Below are 21,490 nucleotides of genomic sequence, written 5' to 3'. Positions count from 1 at the left end.
AACATATGACAGAACAGCACAGTGGCATTGGGTGTTAAATTTCCTAGTACACAGTCTAGAAATCATATTGACACATATGGAGACAAACAAGTGCAATAATAAGCTTTTGTTTATTGATACACTAGCAGACAGGTCATTGTGGATTCTCCAGCTCAATTTTTACAAATCCACCTACATGTCATTCAGACGTGGAAGAGAAGTCAAGGAGAATTTCAACAGTACAAAAAAATCCAACAAACAACATTTAAAGCCACTGATTTAATTAAAGCACTTTTAAAAATAATAATTCTTCAATATCCCAGTTCAAAGGGCAATAAGAGGATATAAATGTATTTGTGCTACAGAGGGAGGTGTCTGTACTTTTCACTTTGAGTTGTGGTTTATTTTTCCCTTGAGAGGGTCAGTGGACTGAGTGGGTTTATATCAACCATGATTAAGCTGTGTTACAGTTAGTGCTACCTACCTGAAGATATTCACTGGCTCCTGGGGTGTGAATCAATGCACAGAATCTCAGTCATTTACAGCCCAGGCCGTCTCAGTCGGCCATCGGTGTTGATTCATTACCATGTGCACTGTGGTGTGAACTAAAAAAATCACTTCCCCCTGGCTCACACTGATTGCAAGTGGAAGGCGTCTGAACTGCTGTGAATACAAAAGCCGAAAGTTGTTTCACTCTTTAGAAACCCTCCTATTTTTGGTCTTCCTGCCCCATACTGATCTTCCAATTTGAAAACGGAAAGAACGGATACAACACTGACTTATCACTTATCCATGTACGTGGTGCATCTCAACAATGTCCGCATCAACCGCTGAGGATCTAACAAGTGTTGCACAGGATATTCTGTACAGATTGTACTGACTATAAAGCTCATTGTGGGCAAATTTGGGGGACATATTGCTTAATCACACTAAAAAAAGTAGCAAGAAAAACTTTCAGAAAGAAATAGTTGTGCTGTTAGCTGATGGCAAAATGTCAAAATGAGGGGAGTTGATGGATATTAACATAATAGTTGTTGTTTAGTTGATCTGCAGCCTGACCGAGCAGAGCATTGGTCATTGGCCATTTATCAATGTATTGTATAATTAACATAACTATAAAGAAGTATTCAATTGATTACAGCAGCGCTGTTGTTTATTGTACATGGCTGTACTGACTCTTACTCTATATTGGATTACAGAGAAAGTTCGAGGTGACAGAAAGTCCTCCTCAACTTTGTAACCAAACAACCCTGACCCTGACTGGACTGGCTTATGTCATCAATTTGGAAAAGCTCAGCTTTGCTCTTCTACTGAAATACTGAGCCAGCATTTTAAAATGTATATGCTCAGGAGGCTGTTTTGGGGCCAGAAAAATGCTGTTTGGGTCTTTAGTTTAAATAAAATAGAGAAAAAAAAGAGCTCCTACAAACTTAACTCCAACCTCGTGTGGACATAGGGTTAGTCTGAGAGAAGCCTTTCATGGAGATACTCCACTTATTTTTCACAACACCACCAGAGCATTTAGATACAGTCTACAGTTTAATCATAATTAACAGTCCTCTTTCTCTTGTTCACCCATATTACAATCACCATCAAGATTTAATATTCTCATATTATCTTCAGCAGATAGTTGTTCTTACCATCATCACCTGTCACCACCACCAAGATCAGTTTGTCATCTTAGCCATCTTTAGCAGCAGCAGCAGCATCAAGCCAAGGTTTAATAAGTTAGGAGGTATACGTAACAACACACTTCAGGCAGTCAAGTCAGTCACTAACAAAATGAGGTATATTACACTCAATTCATTGTCAACTATCAACAACGGTTACAACTCAGTTTGCATTTGAAGCAGCACATTTTGTAACACTCAAATACAGTGTCATCATAAATCACATGTACGTATATCAAAAAGACACAAAAATACTTTTCAAGTTATCCTTTATCTAAATTCAAAGTTAACATATATAATTTAATGTTTAGTTTGTTTTTCACCAATAACCATACTCATCATTTATGAGAAAAATAACTACTCTACATCAGTGCAAAACATCACCAAAAATTACCATGGAAAGCAGAATTAGGGTGCAGAAATACAGAGGCAGAGTCTAATCTAGATGTTTGTCAGTGAATGAAATTGAATAAGGCAATGACCAGTGGAATAAACACCATGTTGTATATTACAGAATTTAAGGCATCACTTGTCTTGGAGTGCCGTACAGTTTTATGCGTCACATATCCCGGACCACCATTTCTGCTCTGTATAATCATAGAGGTCTAAACTTATGGACACAAAATAAAAGCATTAGTCGGTACATGGTTCATTTAAATCCTCTCTCTGTTTTCAGAAAATAAACTGAAGCTACTAACATTTGGCTCACTGGGCATCATCCATGATTTTGGCACTGCATGTTCTACCTTTATATGCATAAAGTATCTGACTGTTTGCCCCTTGCATGAACAGTTTAATTGCATTGTGTATCCAAATCCATACAATAAACATTAACAATGCATATTACTCTATATTCACTTTTGTCTGAACTAAGGCACCAACACCAAAAACACAAATACCCCTTTACATGTTAATGCTCTAACAAGGCTGCCTGTCTTCAGGTACAGAAAATGTGAACATAAAAGTTGAGGGTCATATAACCCCTGACTTTTCTACAAGAAATGCCTGAAAACTACACACTGAACAGGTAGTGAGCCAAAATTAATCTAGAGAACATGTATCTTTTAGGTGTCATAATTTAGTGTGGTATTATGTTATGTTATGTTAATCAAACTTGATTGATTCTTCAACAAATCCAATAATTAATCAATTAAATAAATAGTAGCTAATTATTTGATAACTAAAATAAATGTGCGGTGCAAAACTTGATTCTGGCAAGAACTTGTTTTTAGTTCCTATTTTTTCTGTGGTTTACCAGGAAAAGGTGAAATTATGTTTTTATAGTGAACAGAGGTTATTTTATGAAATGCAGTTTTGCTTCACACAGGCTTTGCCCTTCAGCTGAACTCCATGAGCGCAGTGAAATTCAAGGCTTGCAGGTTAGAGATCTCTGTAGCCAGAGAATGAAGGTTACCGTCTATAACCACTGCTCCAACTTTCTTTAAACCTAAGCCAAATCATAACAGAACTCTGTCTTGTAATTACTGTAAATACTTGTCAACACCATCTATTGCTTTTCTGTTTCTTCGAGTTGTCTCACAACATAAAAATCACACTGTTACTATCTAATGATGCATTTATGGTATGTAGTCTTTAATAGTAACTTAACTACTTCACTAATCATACTGAGAAAATCTACACTAGTTTTTAACTTAGCTCATCTTTTACATTCATGTTAGTCCTACTAGCACAAAACTGCTAAAATATAATCATAGTTTAGATGTGCTGTTTCAGGCCTCCAAAACAAGCAATTCATCTTTATGGGAATGGATTGCCTTCACTGAGTGTGACTGGCATCATGCTGTAACTAAGATTAGCATGTTTAGTAATTACAAACTGATTTAAAAAACAGTGAGAGGTTTGTCTATACGAATATTAAAGCATAAATATAGTGCTACCTCTATGATTAAGGTCAGAAACATTTCTTTTACACTTTAAATTGTCTGGTTTAAAAAAACAGACATTTACCACTGACTTAAAAATTATTATCTGCTTCTGGAACTTCTCTGCTGTACGAATAATTTCTATTATTACAGTTGGACATGTGTACGACATTAGGATCTATGTCATTGCTGCAAAATAAGACAGGATGTCATTAGTTCACATGTGAGCACTGTGAAATGTCATTCAGAATGATTTTCCTTCCCTGCCCAAAATGTCTGAGAAAGCATGAAGCACTCTCTATGGGTTACTCCTCTCTATGAGTGCAAACCAGGGCAAATACAGTCGATCGCGCTCCACTTGACTGAACAACCTGAGGGGCACACGTCAGTCATGACAGCATAGGCAGCCAGTTTGAAAGCCCATTTCTTCCATTAAAACTCTGCCTGGGCAGGTTTGTAAGACCTTCAAAATGAGTCTGAAAGCACAAACATTTATACACATTTAAAGCAATGTACTGAAAAAAAAACATTGAGTGTATTTTATCCCACCAATTCAGAAATAACCTGAGCTCGACTGTGCAGCGCCATTGTCTGCTGAACTGTCTTTTCAACTATTATACAATTTGGAGATTCTGTTTTCCATCAACTTTTGGTTAGGCTAGTTTTTCAGTGCTACAGACAGTACAATAAGAATGCATCTACTTGTCACTTTGTACAGACTAAAACAGGCTTAAAGCCAATTTTTTAAAGATTAAAACAGACATACTGCAAAATCAATTGTATCGGACTGAAAGCTACACTAGTTAAACTAATGATATACTGTTGTTCTTCTTGGGTGAGCACATCTGTTTCTCCAGGTGGATGTGAAATCTGCCTTTGTTGTCCTCAAAGCAAGTTCAGTGCACTGATCTGCTGCTCTGAGCGCTCAATATGCAAGCACAGTGGTATTCCTGTGCAGAGATTTGCCCTTGTCTGTGATGACTTTTTTTTTTTTTTTGTCGTACCAAATTCAAGCAGACATAAACAGGAACAACAATAGGTGTCCTCTTCTTTATCAACGATATATCAGCTTTATATTTCCCTGACAGTTGCCAGGTTTACCATCAGTCCACATCAGTCCACTCGCTGTCACTCCACCGTCTGTATGCTGTTGCCTTGGTTCTCATGCCCGCGTCCGGACGCGTTCAAGGAGCTACGCTTCAGCAGCTTGTTCATTATGTCAGTGCATGTCTTCTTGTACTGGTGTCGGAGAAGGGAGTACACGAAAGGGTCACAGGCTGCCTTGCTGTAAGCTAAGCACTTGGAGACAATTCCCCAGTGAGGGTTGATAGGCACCGCTGGAAATAACTCCACAATTCTGCGGGCAAGCATAAAAAGGGGGTAGTGAGACAGAGAGTAATGGAAAGGGAAGTCAACGTGCTAGAAAAGACATGAGAGCCCTAAGCGTATTAGGCAGAAGAAAAAATACATTTACAAGACATTGTTGCCCATAACATAATATTTTTATTTGGAGCAGCGTGTTTCACTGAGCAGTGTGCTGCTACTACTGTGTAATTATGTAAAGAACCAGTCACCTTAGAGCTACTTATTCTGTCTTAAGTTATTATTTGCAGTCACCAACTAGATCAAATGTGGTGAGCTATCAAGTGAAACTACACAAAGAGAGATCCCTCATATTTCTCTCTTGAGTGGATTTACAGTGTGAGGCTGCTTTTCATCTCATTTCTCATTTGCAGCCTGCAGTATTTCATGTCAGAGGAGGCAAAGGCATAGTCACTGTAAGAATAAAACAGACCTGTCTAAGCAGTAACGAGTGTGTGGAAACAAGCCAATTAACGCTGGTTGTTATTTAATACATTATTAGATTGAATGCTAAGCAGAAGCGCTGATGGTTTTCTATCCAATAACAAGACTACAACTAAATTGAGCTGTGAGTCCAGCACCTGATTATAGCTTATTCATCAGTATTTTCCACTTCTCTCTAATAATTTGACCACAATATAAACAAAAAGAGTTTCTACCACCAAAAATATTACATTCTCTAAAGGATAGAATACAGTAAGATTTTCCAGCTGTCTGGGAAAAAAATTAAATACTTTATATTTGATTTGAACGGGCACCTAATGAGGTTTACGGTCTTGCCTGTTGTCTTCTCAGTCATGCTTATAAAGCCATAAAATAAATGCTTTTACACTAATTTTTGTCAAGTGTGACAATAACTAAAATAAATGTACAATATGTGGTGTCATAAAAGGCATCAAAAAAGTGCTGATCCTCTGCCCTTGCACTCTGTGTGATTACACTGTCTACAATTGAGCTCTGTCAGCGTATTAACGGTGGCCTTATGGGCCAGTAGCCATCACTAGCATTTGCCCACACACCGCACAGCATCAGAGTGAACAGGAGGTTAAGTCAGCTGCCACACCGCACAGCAGGGCTTTTACTACGTATATCCATGATGATCCTGACAACAAATGAGCATCAGACAGGGAGTGGAGGAGCTTTTAGCGTAATATATTCAGATCATAATTAGTAAACTGCCATTTGCAGAATGAGAGCATGCACGGTGCTGCTATGATCATTCATTACTGACAGTTTACCGATAAAACAACAAATTGTTGCTTGTTGATGAAGAAAAAAAAAAACGTTTCAAAGCCTCTAGGTTTTTATTTTTATGGCAACCTTTCATTCCAGAAAGTCCAAATTCTCCTGAGACCATAAAGGGAGATATTTACAAAGATAAAGTTCAGCAGAATCATCTACGCTTTTGTTCAATGAGACAGTAATTCAATTTTCATCTCCCTCATCCCAACATCCTGCCAGCAAAGGTAAATTAAAATATAATTGAAAGGATATGTTCACAGTTTCTCAAGTACAGTATGCCTTTGGATTCAGATTTTGTTTGCCGCAACCATGTCTCCTGTTTCCTTTCTTTTAAGAGCTCAATCCAACATATCCTACTGATACGAAGTGATGGGAGACATATTTGAAAGGAAGATACCCACTTGATTTGACAGTTAAAAGTTAAATTTAAAAAGTTGTGTAGTAGCTTCAAAATACACATTTGAATACCTTTTTCTGCTGACTGTGTTTCCCATCGCTTCCATTGGACTGCTTGTCCAAAACCAAACATGTTCTATATGTTTGTAAGTCAACATACTTAATTAGTATATAGTATATATCCCTACTACACTACTATCTCCCTACTACATTTTGATGGTCTTGTTGCCACGACCTCATGTGATTTGTAACTTAAACTTATACTCGCACATCACTTATGTTGTCATTTGACATTCTCTCTTGGTCCAGTGATTAATGCAAGGGGATTCTACCTAACCAACTGAGGTGCACCCAACGAACTTGAGGACAAAACTGCTAATGCAGCAGCAACCGCAGCAAGCAGAGGGATATTACTTATCACAAGGTCAGCCAATCTCATCTTCCACCTCCAGTCGGTGTGGAGAGGAAGCAGAGACAAGGCAGAGTGGAGGCGGTAGGGGGGAGTTGACTGGAGAGTAAGGGAGGTTTGGGGGATGCCAGCAAAACAAAAGAGACATGCGTGCAGTAATGTGTGCCAGTGTGATTCCTCCTCCCCCCCACCGACACACACCTTGTGATCACATAAGGGGCGAAGCAGAGCATGAAGGTGCCTATGAAGGTGCTGATCTTCCTTGTAGCTCTCTGTCGTCTCCTCTTCTGCTCCTCCAGGCAACGCTCGCGTACACTGTGAGCAAAGAGAGTTTAGTGGGTCTATAACCAGTGGGACACACTCAACAAAAAGTATCTCTAGAAATCTGATTAAAACACAGCAGGGTGTTTAGAGATAACTCCATTTATTTAAATATTCTCATGTACAGTAGTACAAAGTAAAAATCCTGACTTAATGAAATGTAATATGAGTGTTTGTGTTTGTGGATGATGGGTTTGTCAGAATTTCAGAATTTCGAACACCACTGTGTACCTAAAGTAGCAGTGTGTGTACACACACATATTCACACAACTATGCATGGGTTCTTAGCTTAGAGTAAAGCAATCGCTCTGGATGACATTTCAACCAAATCAGATTTTGCATCCCTTCATACAGACATTTCAAATGTCACTGCAAAGAACCATTAACTGAGCTAAACTGTCCAGACCATCAATACAGACCAGTGTCAGTTCAGGCTTTAAAACAACATCAACAGGAAAAGTAAAGATGGCATCGACTACACTAACAGCAACCTGCTCCTTTTTGGTCACAGGTTTGCTTTGTACTGTTTATTATTTTTATTTTATTTTCTACACTATATCTGAATAATGTGCTTTTGAAATTGCCTTATTATAGGTTTTGTCGATGTCTATCTACTGAGTAACACAAAGAGGAATAAGTTAAAGGAGCTCACCTGGGGTGTATATCCACCAGCAGAACCAAAGTTTGCATTGTAATAACGTCGATCCTTTTACAATGAAACCTTGCCACTTTAAGCACTTTGAGGTATGTGACACATAACACTATAAAAGACAGGAGAAAGGTGAAGGAGTGGAAAAAGACGGTGAAGACAATAAATTGGGTCCGACTACCAGCCCTGGGGTTGGACAGGGTGCAGGATGCGTAAAGCCGGTGGTATCCCACCCATGAGAGGCAGGTGGCCACCGTGGAGAACGACATGGAGTGCGCCCACGTGTACCCGAGCACAAAAGCCGCGTCCTTGTGGCGCATTTTTGAGTGGTACCTCAGCGGGAACACCACCGCTATCCACCTGTCGATGCTCAGAGCTGCCATGCTCAGCATCGAGTTGGTGGACAGGAATGTCTCCAGGAAACCCACGACCTGGCAGAAGCCGTCTCCTCCTGGTTGAGCCTTGCTGATGAGCCCCACCAAAGTAAGCGGCATGTTGGACACGGTCAGCAACAAGTTGCAAAAGGTGAGGTTGAGGTTGAACAGACCGGGGACCTGCTTGCGGATCTCCGGGTTGTAGAGAAAGCAGATCAGCACCAGGACGTTGGACAGCAACGACACTATAATAATCACAACCACCAACATAGAGAGTATTACCTCCACAGTGTCCATCCTGTGTGCCCCAAAACTCACTTATTCCCACTTTTTGTGCGCATATCCAGTCTTTGTTCTGCAGCTGCAAAATATCATTAATCACCCATAACCGTGTCCATGCATCCCAGATAGTCCACCGGTAGAGATCCTGCCCTCTCCACTACATTGTCTCTGCAAAGATGATCAGGAGGATTCCGGCATGATAACAACTGTGTTTGGGAATTTGCAGAGTCGATCTCCTCCTTTTCCTGCTGTACAAACTACAGGAAACCACCTCTCGTAGCAGAGCTGCTCTGTTCTGGCACTGCGTCTTGCAGCGGGTTTTGTGGTCCTGTGATGCGCTCTCGAGGTATCACCCCTCCGCACACACTGCACAGTGTGTGGGCTACTTGATCTCTCCCCAGTCTCCTCTGAGAGACAAAGACAGAGAACATTAATAATATTTAAGCGGGGTTCCTCACTACAGGAGGAAGGGGAAGTAAGCTTGCATTGATTCTCCAGATAGTTTCCCTTTCCTGTTTCACTTTGACATAATCCAAACTTAATGTGTAAATGTAAATTACTTAAATAAATTATTAAGTAAATTAAGTAAATTATTATTTTTTTTACATTTTAAACACTATTCAATATATTCTGATATTCACTTGAAATGCCCCATCTTGTCTAAAGTGTCCAATGTGTGTGTTTTTTTGTTTTTTTCAAGAAAGACTTGGGCACAGGACCTAAAACATAGCAGTGCCGAGGCAAAAAATACATAGATAAACAGTCAGGTAAAGAATAACGTGGCACAAAAGAGCATGTGCACGTCTTGTTAGGAAACATATTTAAATTTTTAAGAAAATGAATTAAATAGGTTGAAGCAAAAGCAAAAGCAACTGTTAATTCATTATCATATATGTGGTGAAGTGGTTCCATTTCTACAACCCATCATTGTGTTCCAAGTGAATTTGTTCCTCCTTCTGCTTTGCTCAAATATCTTTACTAATTAACTGCTTCATCAGATTGATGAGGAGCAACATCTTCCATTCCCCTCGAAGCCACATGACACCCCCACATTCTGCTGCCCCTCTGGACGTGATTGTTGAGACTTTTCCCTCTGGAGCGTGGGACTCGTCAGCGTGTGCTGTGGCACGTGAGCCAGTGAAGGCACTGGAGCAGGATGAGGTGGTGGTTGTGGTTGCAGTAAGGGGAGGAGGGGGTTGGAGTGAGAGTGTGTGGGCGGAAGGAGTTATTGTTGCTGCAACACGCATCCACATGGTGTTCGACTGTGGAGCTATACAGGCCACCATGTTCTCTTCGTTCTCTCCAGGGTAACAAAAGGTGAGAGGGAACGGGAGAGAAAGAGGAGTTTTCCCTTCAAAGTGAGGCTCATTTAAACACCATCCGGTTATAGTGTCTGGCGAGCACAGTGTCTGGGCTGATGTTTGCTCTGGATGCATAGAGAAGGCACCTGCAGGGGGTGGACAGACAACTCTGTCAGATGCTGGGGGTTATTAGGCTGAAATGCATCTCCATCTTGTTACCAAGTTGGGTTTGGGCAATGATGGATGCATTTCCAACATCAGAGTTTCACGTGTGGTGGTGCACCACTTCTTTGGGGGCATTGCATTATTTTTTTTTTTCATAATCATATTCGAATTCTGCAGATAATGAAGTCTGTAAAAATGTAGCCTTGAAGGGATAGAGTAATATATATGTACAGTGGCAAGAGGAAATACATGGATTTTATAGTTTTCTGCATTAATTTGTCATAAAATATGATCTGATCTTCATCTAAGGGAAGAGTATTAACACATATAATGTGCCTATAAAGTAATAACACAAAGAAATTATGATATTTCATGTCTTTATTGAGAACAACCATAAAAACCTCTTTGTAATAGTGGATAGTGGTGGTAATAACTGGTTGACCCCCCCAGGCAGCAATAACCTCAACCAGGCGCATCCTGTAGCATGTGGATCAGCAGTCTAAATTCAAATTTTCCCAAAGGCATCAATAAAGTATTTCATCATTCGTCTTGTTAGTTAAATAGTTATTATGGTTTACAAACAAAATTTCTCAACTCATGCTAACACTATGACTCCAATCAGCTTTTTGGAGGTCCCTATTTAAAGGGTTCACATTCTTTTTTACATTCCAAAGGGTTCACATACTTTTTCTTGCCACTGTATATGGTTAATGTGTATTTTTGGTGGCTTTTGTTTTTGGAAATTTTAGCTAAGGAGGTAGCTGTCACAACAAAGCCACACAAACATCCCCATTAAGCATCATGCAGCATTAGACAGGCACGCATGGTAATAGCTGTTGATAAATATGAATGCTGTTGTCAAAAATACAAAATGTCCTCTTTCATGCCACCTGAAAGAGGCTTTATTTGAGGGGAGCATTATGTGTATGCAGATCCATGTAAATGAGGCCTGATTCAAGGTGGACACATGGGCTTTGACACATCCTGGCCTCAGGTAATATCACCTTGAATGAATACAGCACAGCAGCTGCTTTGTCTGATATTGGTATAATGTGTCTCACTGATTAATCATGCCAGGTATAGACACATACAAAGAGCAAAATATTGAGGATGCTTGCATTTTATCGTGATGACCAGTTTTAATCAGCTAAATGGAAGCGTTAGTTGCCTTGTTTTCAGTGGTTAGTTATGTGTTTCTGAAATTGATGAATTTGTTAAAACAAACCACATTCCACCATGTACAGTATGTAGGCTTTAAAGGATGTGCAGTGTGCACACCTCGGGCTATATTTCAATCCAAGAGGAACAATGTCAACATTGTCATTAGTGATTAGCTTCCTAACTGTGAGAAAAATGTATTTTGTATCAACTAAAATCAGAATTACAGGGGGGATCTCCTCGTGTTTACTGCATTTGAGACAAGATCACAAGTCTGCAGGTCCGCACTTTGAAGATAATACCTCTTGTCAGAAGATTTAACAAGTGCAGGGCTTGACTGTGAGAGATGGTGGGATAAGCCTGCAGCACACCTCCTTTATGCTGTGACATTGTGGATTTGAATTCGCTGCCAGTTCCAATTCCACACTTGACTTCTCTTGGATTGGCAGGCTGCCGTAAATGTTAAACCCTAGATGTATGCTTTAGCGTCTCTGTTTTCCTGACTCACCTTTTGAATATACACTTGTCACTTATATTTTCAGTGAATCTCAACTTTTGACGCAGGATCTCTGCATTGATCTGAAAATACAATTCTTTAGGAGTAAGTTTGTTCTATTTAGTGTAAATGCTGCTATTAAGAAACTTTTAAAACTCAGACCTAGAGAGTGTGTGTTCAGTAGCCACTCCGAGAGAGCATACTGTAAGAGCTGACTGGCTGCACAGCAGTCTTACGGTTCCTAAAGGTCTCACAGGTGAAGACAGGAGGGACACTCACTCTGACAAAAAGCTTTATACAAACAGAATGAAATGCCAACCTGCAAGAAAGGAGAAGGGAAGGTGTTGACAGTGCTAACAATAATGCTGAGAAGCCAGGTTCCTGTTACCCCTGGCTTAGTCATCACCACTGCAACCAGTCTGATATTGAACAGTTTGAAAGAGCTTCTATGAACCTGAACATACAGAACAATATGTTTGAACCCACATGGGGCCAAAGTCGCTGCTGGATCACTGGAGCTTTCTGTGAAGCTGCACGTTTTTTTTTATTGATGTGTTATTGTAAAAATACTGAGCTTTTATTTATTGTCTGCACACTTGCTATATGGGTTTATGTTATAGGAAAGGACCAACATTTTGGGAAATACCCATATTTGCTTTTGTGGCAAAGACTTAGATGAAAAGATGGATACCCTTCTTTTGGCTGTTTGCTAAACATAAAGCAGCTTCATACAGCTGGTTAACTCAGTTTAGCACAAACACTGGTAACAGGAAATCAGCTGGGCTGGCTTTGTCCAAGGGAAACGGCATCCCTCCAACACCTCAAATGCTCACTAATTAACTGTTTGCCGCTTATTTGATGATGATGGCACTCCATGAAAAGCCGGAGCGTTACCACAATGATTGCAACCACCTCGAGTAGCATGAATGTGTGTACAGATTGTCATGGCGGTACTCCACTAATGAATTTAAATGTCATGAGTGAAATGTCAGATATTTCTCTCAGACAACACAGATGTCAGCCTCATGGTGATGCAAGAGAAAACTTGAGGTGATTACAACAGACAGTGAGATATTTCATTCTGGAGCAAAGAGGTGGTCAAACTGACTTTAAAACCAACATAACATGGGGTTTCCTGGCAGCTGTGTTGTTAGCAGTAAAATAAACCTCTATAAATCTACACATACTATATCACCCACACAATACTGACATTAATAATAATAATAACAATTTAGTTAGTAGCTAATAAAATCCCAATAGTAAAAAACACTAGCTTATTTAAAAAATCAAGACCAGATCTTTAGATCTTTTCATTTAGATTGGATTCACTGTGTGATCTGTCTACTCCCCTGTTCAGCTCACAGTCAGCTTAATTTAAATATAGCCATTAATGACGCTCAGAAGAGCTCTTGTGATGAACCTGAACAGCATCTTTGTCACATCGTAAATCTCCAGCAACCTGTTCTCATCCGACAGGTCTATAATTAGTAAATGGTTCAATCAATGAGAGAGGGGGGACTGGCTTTATAAGACTCCCAGAAACAAATTGAAAATGAAAGGCTAAAAAAAAAAAATAATTAAAAAATGTTCTAATCAGTTTGTTGTGTGATTACATCATGTAATCAGCCTCATCTGCTTGTTTGAACAATGCAGGGACGCTTTTGATTGTATAATGACAGGTTTGTACTTTGAAGATCAAGCCTGTTAACACTGACATCATTTGGCTTCCCCTGATTCCCTGTTGTTCTTTGTGTCTTTTTAAATACACTATTACTCCTTTTATGTCCACTACTTAAATGAAATCACAATTTGAATGTACTCTTCTACTCTGCTACACTTCAGTAAATATAGTGCTACTACAATTGTGCAAATATTGCACTGTTGTACATGTGAAAGGTATTTACTACTAGTTTTACATAAAAACCTCTAATTGACTTATAAAAATACACAATAGCACAAAATGACCAACTAGCATAACCATGTTGTCATCATTACTATGATTATATGTTGACATGTTAATGCATCAGTCTGCACCATTTTGTCTTTTTGTATAGCACATACAAAATGTATCATCTAATGTATTGCTGACACATGATTATCTATTAAGATACAGTACATAAAAAACCTTAACCAGCCACAGCATTAAAATGCTTCTTATGTCAGTGCATCCGTTGCAAAAATCCAATAATGTAATAACATAACACACTGAGTGCTGCTTATAAATGTTAGAAAAGCCTCCCTGATAAGAGGCTTTTGCTCATGTCCTTCATCTGTATCCCAGTCTGGGCAGTGCACCGTCCAAACTCTCCTAAACAATCGGAGGCTTCTGTCTTTTCACATTAGTCATGGTGATGTCTAGGAAATTCAGCACCGAGCCTAAGCTCGCCATCAGGAATTTATAATCACCACTTGAGTGATGATCCCCAAGTTGATTTTTGTTGTGGATCCACAAGGATGTTGGCATTGTTTGAACATAGCTGTTGGAAAACTGTTGAATCTTACAGAAAAGAGCTGGTCTGTGCAACTGAAGTTGATGTTAGTGGGATTTTCACCATATTACAATATAAAGGTCAGGTGTTTTTGCACATTTGGACTCAAACGTGTCAACTGAGGCAATTCAAATATGAGGCTTTCTGTCTCCCATCGCTTTATTTCACAGATGAGTTCACATTGTCATTATCAGCTTCTTTGAGAGCCTATGCTACATCGAAGAAAGAAAGCAAACACAATTTGCAAGGTATTGATCTCCTTATTAGTAATTCTCCAGCAAAGTACTTCAATACTTTCTGTCAAGCTGCAGAGTTTACAGAAGCTGCATAAACATACTTTTATATATTTTATCTTGTTTTTTACCTTTTTTTATTATATTGAAATGGACAATTTGTATTCCTGCTAATACACTTGACGTGAGCCTGATTAGATTTCTCCTCTACACCAGAGCATGAATTAAAACCTTCCTTCCTGACACCAGTTAAATCTGCTTGTCATTCAAATACATGAGATTGCAGTAATTGCAAGGGGAATGTGATCCTGTTTTTTTTTTTTTTTTGTATAGACCTGTTGTGTCTGTTGCTACTGTATCTGAGACATCGTGATCAATGCCAGTCAGCACAATCCAGAGCTAATGTAGAAAGCAGATCTGACAAATAATGGGTTCCATCTGTGTGTCAGTCTGCAGCAGCTGAGTGGAAATCTGAATCCTATTTGATCCTAAGAATAACATTTCATATACATTACATCACATGTATTACAATACAAGTTTTGAATATTAGGGCTAATATGAATTTTACATCTTTTAAGTTCAAGTTGTCAAAGTGTAGATTAACAAACCATTTAGTACCAGTTCAGTAATGCTCCATACTGAAAATCATACTTACACTTTACTAGTTAATTAGAGAAAATGAAGTCAAATTAGACTATGTAAAGTCGCAGTGGGTTACATTTAGAGAAAGTGCTTATTTATGCTCTAGCTGAGAGTTTGATGAGCTGATCGATACCCTTCTCATCATTGTAAGTATGAAGCTGTGGGCATGGCGCAATTAGCTTAGCTGTAGCATAAGGAGTAAACACAGGGACTCAGCCCTAAACTGCTGCATGTTTGTATTGCATTGTTCGTACTCACAGGATGTGATGTGATTTTTTTTTTTTTTTTTTTTTGCAAAATCACATGTGCAAAATCAAAAGTGACAGATTCAGACATCCTACATGTAAATGTAGACATCTTCAATAAACAATTAAAAGCTGTTGCCATTTATTCTTGATAATCATCTGAGCACAACAACTTGTAGTGTGTAAGTGTTTTACACCACTCCAGCCTTATCCCTGGCTTGTGTTCAAAGGTCAGTTTTCTCATTCAATGATTAAATTCACTGCAAGGATTAATTTGCTCCCTTAATTTGATTTCACAGTAATTTAATAAATCCCTCCAAAATTCCATCAGTGTTCCATTCACCTTTGAGAGAAATCTTAATTAAAAACGCTAATGCGTAATTATTCTTTTATTTCTGGCTTAACTTTGGCAGCATGAATAGAACGCAACAAGGGGATGACAGCAGTATATCAGCACGATTACATGAATATGAGTGTCATTTGTTTTTTCCCTATTTGCATCAGGCCGACCTGTCTAGGTTGCAGGAGACTACAATTAACCTCCAGTGTCACCTCTCCAGCATCCAGCTCTCCCACCTCAGCTCAACCGTTACTGTATCATTAATATGATTGTTTTTAGTGATGCATATGAGGCTCTGCAGACACACTCTATTATATTGCTGAAGGAAAATAATGGAGCCTTTCAACAAAGAAACATACTATTTACAACCAAACAATATGACTCATCACCACCTTGTTTATCAATGATATTAGAAATCTGGTTTACAGCTGTACATTGTTGGCCAGACTGAAAGGCAGGAGCTGTGACTCACCTGTTTGTTGAGGTGGTTTATAAAAGAGATTATTTTGGGAGCACATTGTCAGGATGGCACCAGGTCAGTCACTTAATCATGATATCCTGCCACCTAGTGACAGATTTCAGTATTACAAACAAACCCAAAGCCTCTGTTGAACTGTTATTCCAATATGATCTTACTACAGTGCAGCATAGTTTAATCAGTGGTTCCTCCTTGTGGCAAAGCAAGGTCAGTGCTGGTTTCATCTACATCGTCATCTCTTTTTATTCATATTTCTTTGTCATTTTTGTGCTATTTACAGTCAAGAAAATTACATTTGTAATAATATTGTAGCTGCATAAATTATTTGGCATCTTTAAAAGTAAGTAAAACTTGTTAGAAGCTGAAACCTGAAGTTCAAACAAAAAAACACGATACACGACAAATACCATTTTTCTGTCCTAATGTTTGGACATGCACCAAGACTGTGGTTTCTTTCTAACACAAGATAACTGCTTTAGCTGAGTTGCTGAAAAGAGAAAAGGAAAAGTGTGCAGTCCTCATGAGAATCTTTTCCTAAAATGATTTCACATGTCTTGTGTTGATGCTGTTGTTTAAGACAGGAGAAAAGAAAAGTGAACAATGTTCCATGTCCATTTTATGGACAAAGCACCTATTGGCAAGTAAAGGTGAGTTTATAGTTAGAACTAATTTAAATATCAGAGGTCAGAGTGAAGGGCCAGCCACAAAACTTCATTTAATCTCTGCAGTGTTTTGGGGTCCATTGCCCTGCTCCTGCAGCTGGGATGAAGCCACTTCACTCCTTGTTGAGATTAATAGCAGGCACACACAGGGGCTATTAGTGTTGAAAAGCCACTGCCCCACCTCTTCCCCAGTGCTACCCTGGGAGCCACAACCTCTATAATGGCTCTACTCTCTGAATTAATGGCGCTCACCAGCAGAATGAAAAAAAACATGATTTTAATTACAGGTCTTGGCGATACCAGAGAGGAGAAGTGAAAGATAGCAGCAGGGAAACCTTTTCTTTTGCCTTCAGAAGCAGCACAGTTGAGCTAATTCAAGCTTTCATTGGATCCCACTCGAGAGAAAAAGGGTTTTAGTATTAGCAAGTCTTACTAAAGATATTTTATGGGTTTATCTGGGAGAAACAGAATTCTCTTTTTTGTTGAAATTGGAAATTAGAGTTAAATCTTTGCTCAGACATAATCAGAGTCATCCTTGTTTAACTGTGTCCCGATTTGTGCTCTAAAATTATTAATAAATGTTTTACTTATCTGCAGACTGTGAAGCCGTGATGAACAATTTATTGATCTAAGATTTGTTCTTTAGTCAGCTGATATGATATAAGAACTTCAGATGACAGTAAGCATGTTTGCGTGTTGCTGCAAAACTCCAGACTTTTGTGTATCTTGTCCTGAGGCACCTCCAGCATTTCTTTCTTTTTTCACTCCTCCACAGCCTTGAAGCCATTTGTCAGACTGCACTGACAAAGAATTGCAGCTGGAGGCCAGGTTCATGATGTCCCTGTGCCATCTTTGTAACAGTATCTAAGCAAAGATGCACAGGAAGAGTCAGCACCAAGAAGTAAACATCTAGAATCCACTGTCAGCAGTAAGCAGAGCAGCAGCCATACAGCTAAACAGGCCATTATTCAAGTTATGTTTCAGGATGCAAACATAATTGGTGTATACCCATACACTATACGCATATGTTCAAGTAATGTTTGTGAAAGCATGTTAACAAGACCTTTTAAATCAAACAGATGTATTAAAGCTCCCTACATGCTGTAAAAATAGGACATTCAGTGCCTACTGAGACCTGCAGAGGGCAGGGAAGACAGCCTGTCTACAGAACATCCCCTTTCACCTGAAACCCTAGAAGCACATCTTAAAGAGAGTCACTTGCAATCAGAAAGCCTCCATTTAATTACGACACACAGGAAATTACCAAGTGAATGGGTCAGGAGCTGATAAGAGGCTGAGCCCCAGGGATGACAGCTCCTGAAACCTGAGCAGCCCCAATTTGAAAGCTGACTTATCACAAAGGCTAAGTCTGGAAGCCTGACAATCTGATTGCACTGTCATCCAGATTCATAATTAATATATTTATCAAATTAATCGGTGAAAAGAGTCCTGGCCTCCTGAACAGTAGGCAGATTCATTTGCCTCTGGCTCAGCTTACAGCTAATAACAGTGTTGTCAGTGAAATAGGCCCAGAGTGGGCTGATGCCCCAGACCGCATGACAGACAAATTGTTCATCTGTGCAGAGATGATACGGGGAATTTACAGAGTGAAAGAAAGAAAAATGTCATTGTTTTGTGACAACCACAATTGCACCCTTGTTTCAGATTGTGAGTACTGAGATGGAGGGACATGAAAGGGGCATTTTCTGTTTGGGAAGAGCTGAAAATACCTGTTGTTATACCTCTGGTTTTACAAATCACTCATCAAAGGGTCTGTCTCTGTTCGCTGACACATGTTGCTGTTCACAGGTGCAGAAGAACGTCCACAGTGTTTAATCACCTAAATGAAAATGAAACTTTTTAGTAACCTAAACAGCTCAATATACTTTTGTTTAGACTGTAAAATGCACATTTTGTTTTTCTGTACCATGTGTACCATGTGATACATATGTTTGATTTGTACAAGTGCAGTAGATATGATGAGAAAGTAAATGATAAACCTGACCGAAAACATAACTTCACTGGATAATGTATAAGAAAAAACTCTTTTCAACTTTTCAACACTTTTGCTTTTAGATTGATTTTAGATTTTAGATAGAAAATGTTTATAGTCAGTGATGTAAGAAGGAGAAAAGACCTTCAATTTATTAAAGACATTATGTCACCCCTTGTTCCACAAGAGCTAATTACAAATCAGACACATATGTCTCTATAGAGCGATTTAGGACTCTAATGAGAATCCTGCAAAGCTAAAAGTGCAGGGGCCCCTTTTGTCTGATGAATGCCCATCTGGGTCCCTGGGATGCATGAAGTGGACCATAATCATTAGTAGTTATCATCATCAGTAACTGATTTTGTAGCTATAATAAAAGTATAAATGTTTGTATCACACATATGTTCAAACTCCCATGATCTGTATTACAACACATATCATCAAAAACATTCATCTGTCCCACAAAACAATGTATTTTAAACATATTTTCTCATTTCATTTATAATATTCTATTACATAATTCAATGCTTCTTTGTTTACTCCGTAATAATGTTGTTTTAACAGTAGTTCTCAGGGGTACTTATATAGTTAGTGTTTATGCTGTCTGTCAGCAGCTAGTCGAGGTCCTTTTCCTGGCTGATTCAGCTCCGCAGTGCTGAATGAAGCCACTCTTCACTGCCAACGGCGGCACCAGGCAGGTAGCAAAAGCTTTTCAGGAGGGCCAGTCTGCATCAATCAACTTAGTTAAAGGGCTCTCTCTATAAATGCCAACTATTACAACATGATGAAATGGCATCGAGGCCTCCTCTCTCATCCAGTGATAATTGAACAATCAAACTTTAGCATACAAATTACCTCTTCATATGGCATAACTAATTACTGAGGCAAGCCGGCCACAGAGAAGGCTCTCTGGGGTCAGAACCAAAACTGTTCACATTTTCACACTTAATTCCTGAGCCCAAATTTAACCGAGGTTATTAAAATGGAGAATTACAAACAAAATAGACCAGCAATAATGCCACTGTTACAGTGGTAGTTTTACAATTTGTGTTTTACAATTTGTATATTTTCTTAGTAATTTTACATTGAGTACTTTATCCAAAAACTTTCCCTAAAGGGAAATTTTACCTCATTTATACATTAATGCAGTTTTATTTTGAAAACCCAATTTCAGCACCCAAGCTTTTCCAGGTAAAATTGTACTAATTATACAGGTGATTGGGACCCGCAGACATTTTCAGACCATTTACTTCAGGTCATCCAGCTGCCACTTCCATTAAACATCTTGATTAGACAGGATTTAAATCACTTCGTTTGATTGAGGCATTTAAGCTCTTTATACTCTTCACTGCAAAATGCTAATTCACTGTGTAATGAATCCTCAGAGAGCATATGGAGAATCTCTCATATTAATAATTCAAAGGAAATGAGCAAAAATTAGTGAGCAGAGCATCAGCGATGTCATGTAGCCATTACTTCTGCAAATTAGATATTTCATTTGAAAAATTGAAAATGGAAACATTATCAGTGTGATTTTTTTCTTTTTAAAGTACTAGAAACTGAACATCATGCGCTTATAGACGACAGTGAAAATCTGACAAATTCATGAAGTCTATACCTCTATCAGTCTCCAGATTATACCTGTTTCTTTCTACTGAGATCACCAAGCCTTCTATAGTGGCTAAACCTCCAAAGCACAAACTCTGATGTCTAATTACACTTTAGAGGAGACCTGAAAAACCTCAGCAACTCCTCACACACGCAGTGGAGCTCTTCAAGTGCATTAGCTGAAAATGACATTAACACTGACAATGGGAGATGCAAGGCATCAGGAGCCACTTGAAGCATGCAGAAGCCCCAAAGAGGGCTTGAAGGCCAGTCCGTGGCAAGATAATGAAAACAACATGGGTCTTGCAGCAGTATATATTCTGCAGCTGAATAATAGTTTTTGGGGTATTTTAATATAATGACTATAAGAATAGAAACCGGTGCAGGGTAGATTTGGTGCAAGACAAACATGACAATGTTTGACACAACAATGGCCGACAGTCAGAGATGAGATGGATTATGAATTTTATATTAGCTCCAACTGAAAAGGCCAAACTAGCAGCATGACGCACATTTAATATAAGTATGAACATGGCCGTTCACACACACAAGTCATTTGTAAGTTCCAATACAAGATGATTATATGTGTTGATACGTAAAGGCAAGAGATGAAAATGATTTGAAATGTATCATGAGGTGGTGATTGTAGACAATATTAAACTGCACAAAGAAGCTTTTGTTCTTGAATTCCTGCAGCAGTTCAGCCAGTATTGCCTCTGATTTAATTTAATATCTGTTTATTTTACTCCATTGTATGGGTTTTATTGAGGTTGCGCCTGCTTTATCGCTCCCATCTAAACCAGAAGTGAAGGTCAGGAGAGGCAGAGTGCCTTTGTTTATTGGCTTCTATTGAGCCCATATGAGCTGATTTGGCTATCTGCTCTTGATATTAAGCTCTTTCATAGTATTTTGTGCTATCCGGATATTGTTTATCACCATATTGAGATATTCGCTGTGTATTTACTACTGAATTAAATATTCTTCATCACTTTTGTAATATCCTCTAGGCTCGCGCAGGGTGTGAGGCTCCTTGTCGCATGTGTAAGCCAGTCATTTATGCAGACTACCTGCAAGTTCACAAAAACACTATGTCCTCCCAAAGCCTGTACTGTG

General features: G+C 38.9%; 1 protein-coding gene across 1 annotated transcript; it reads right to left on the bottom strand.

The window, feature by feature from the left end:
- Positions 1-1,495: 1,495 nt before the first annotated feature.
- On the bottom strand, positions 1,496-8,945 carry LOC113155901 (G-protein coupled receptor 26-like). Its single transcript, XM_026350636.1, has 3 exons — positions 7,915-8,945; positions 7,143-7,256; positions 1,496-4,889 (listed from the first exon to the last, which is right to left on the bottom strand). Exons 1-3 carry the CDS (start codon positions 8,580-8,582, stop codon positions 4,661-4,663), a joined length of 1,011 nt encoding a protein of 336 aa, XP_026206421.1. The 5' UTR covers positions 8,583-8,945; the 3' UTR covers positions 1,496-4,660.
- Between the last annotated feature and the right edge of the window lie 12,545 nt (positions 8,946-21,490).

Source organism: Anabas testudineus, chromosome 19 (genome assembly GCF_900324465.2).
Source record: "Anabas testudineus chromosome 19, fAnaTes1.2, whole genome shotgun sequence".
Lineage (NCBI taxonomy): Eukaryota > Metazoa > Chordata > Actinopteri > Anabantiformes > Anabantidae > Anabas > Anabas testudineus.
Note: the sequence above shows the minus strand (reverse complement) of the source record. Positions and strands in the feature narration are given on the sequence as shown.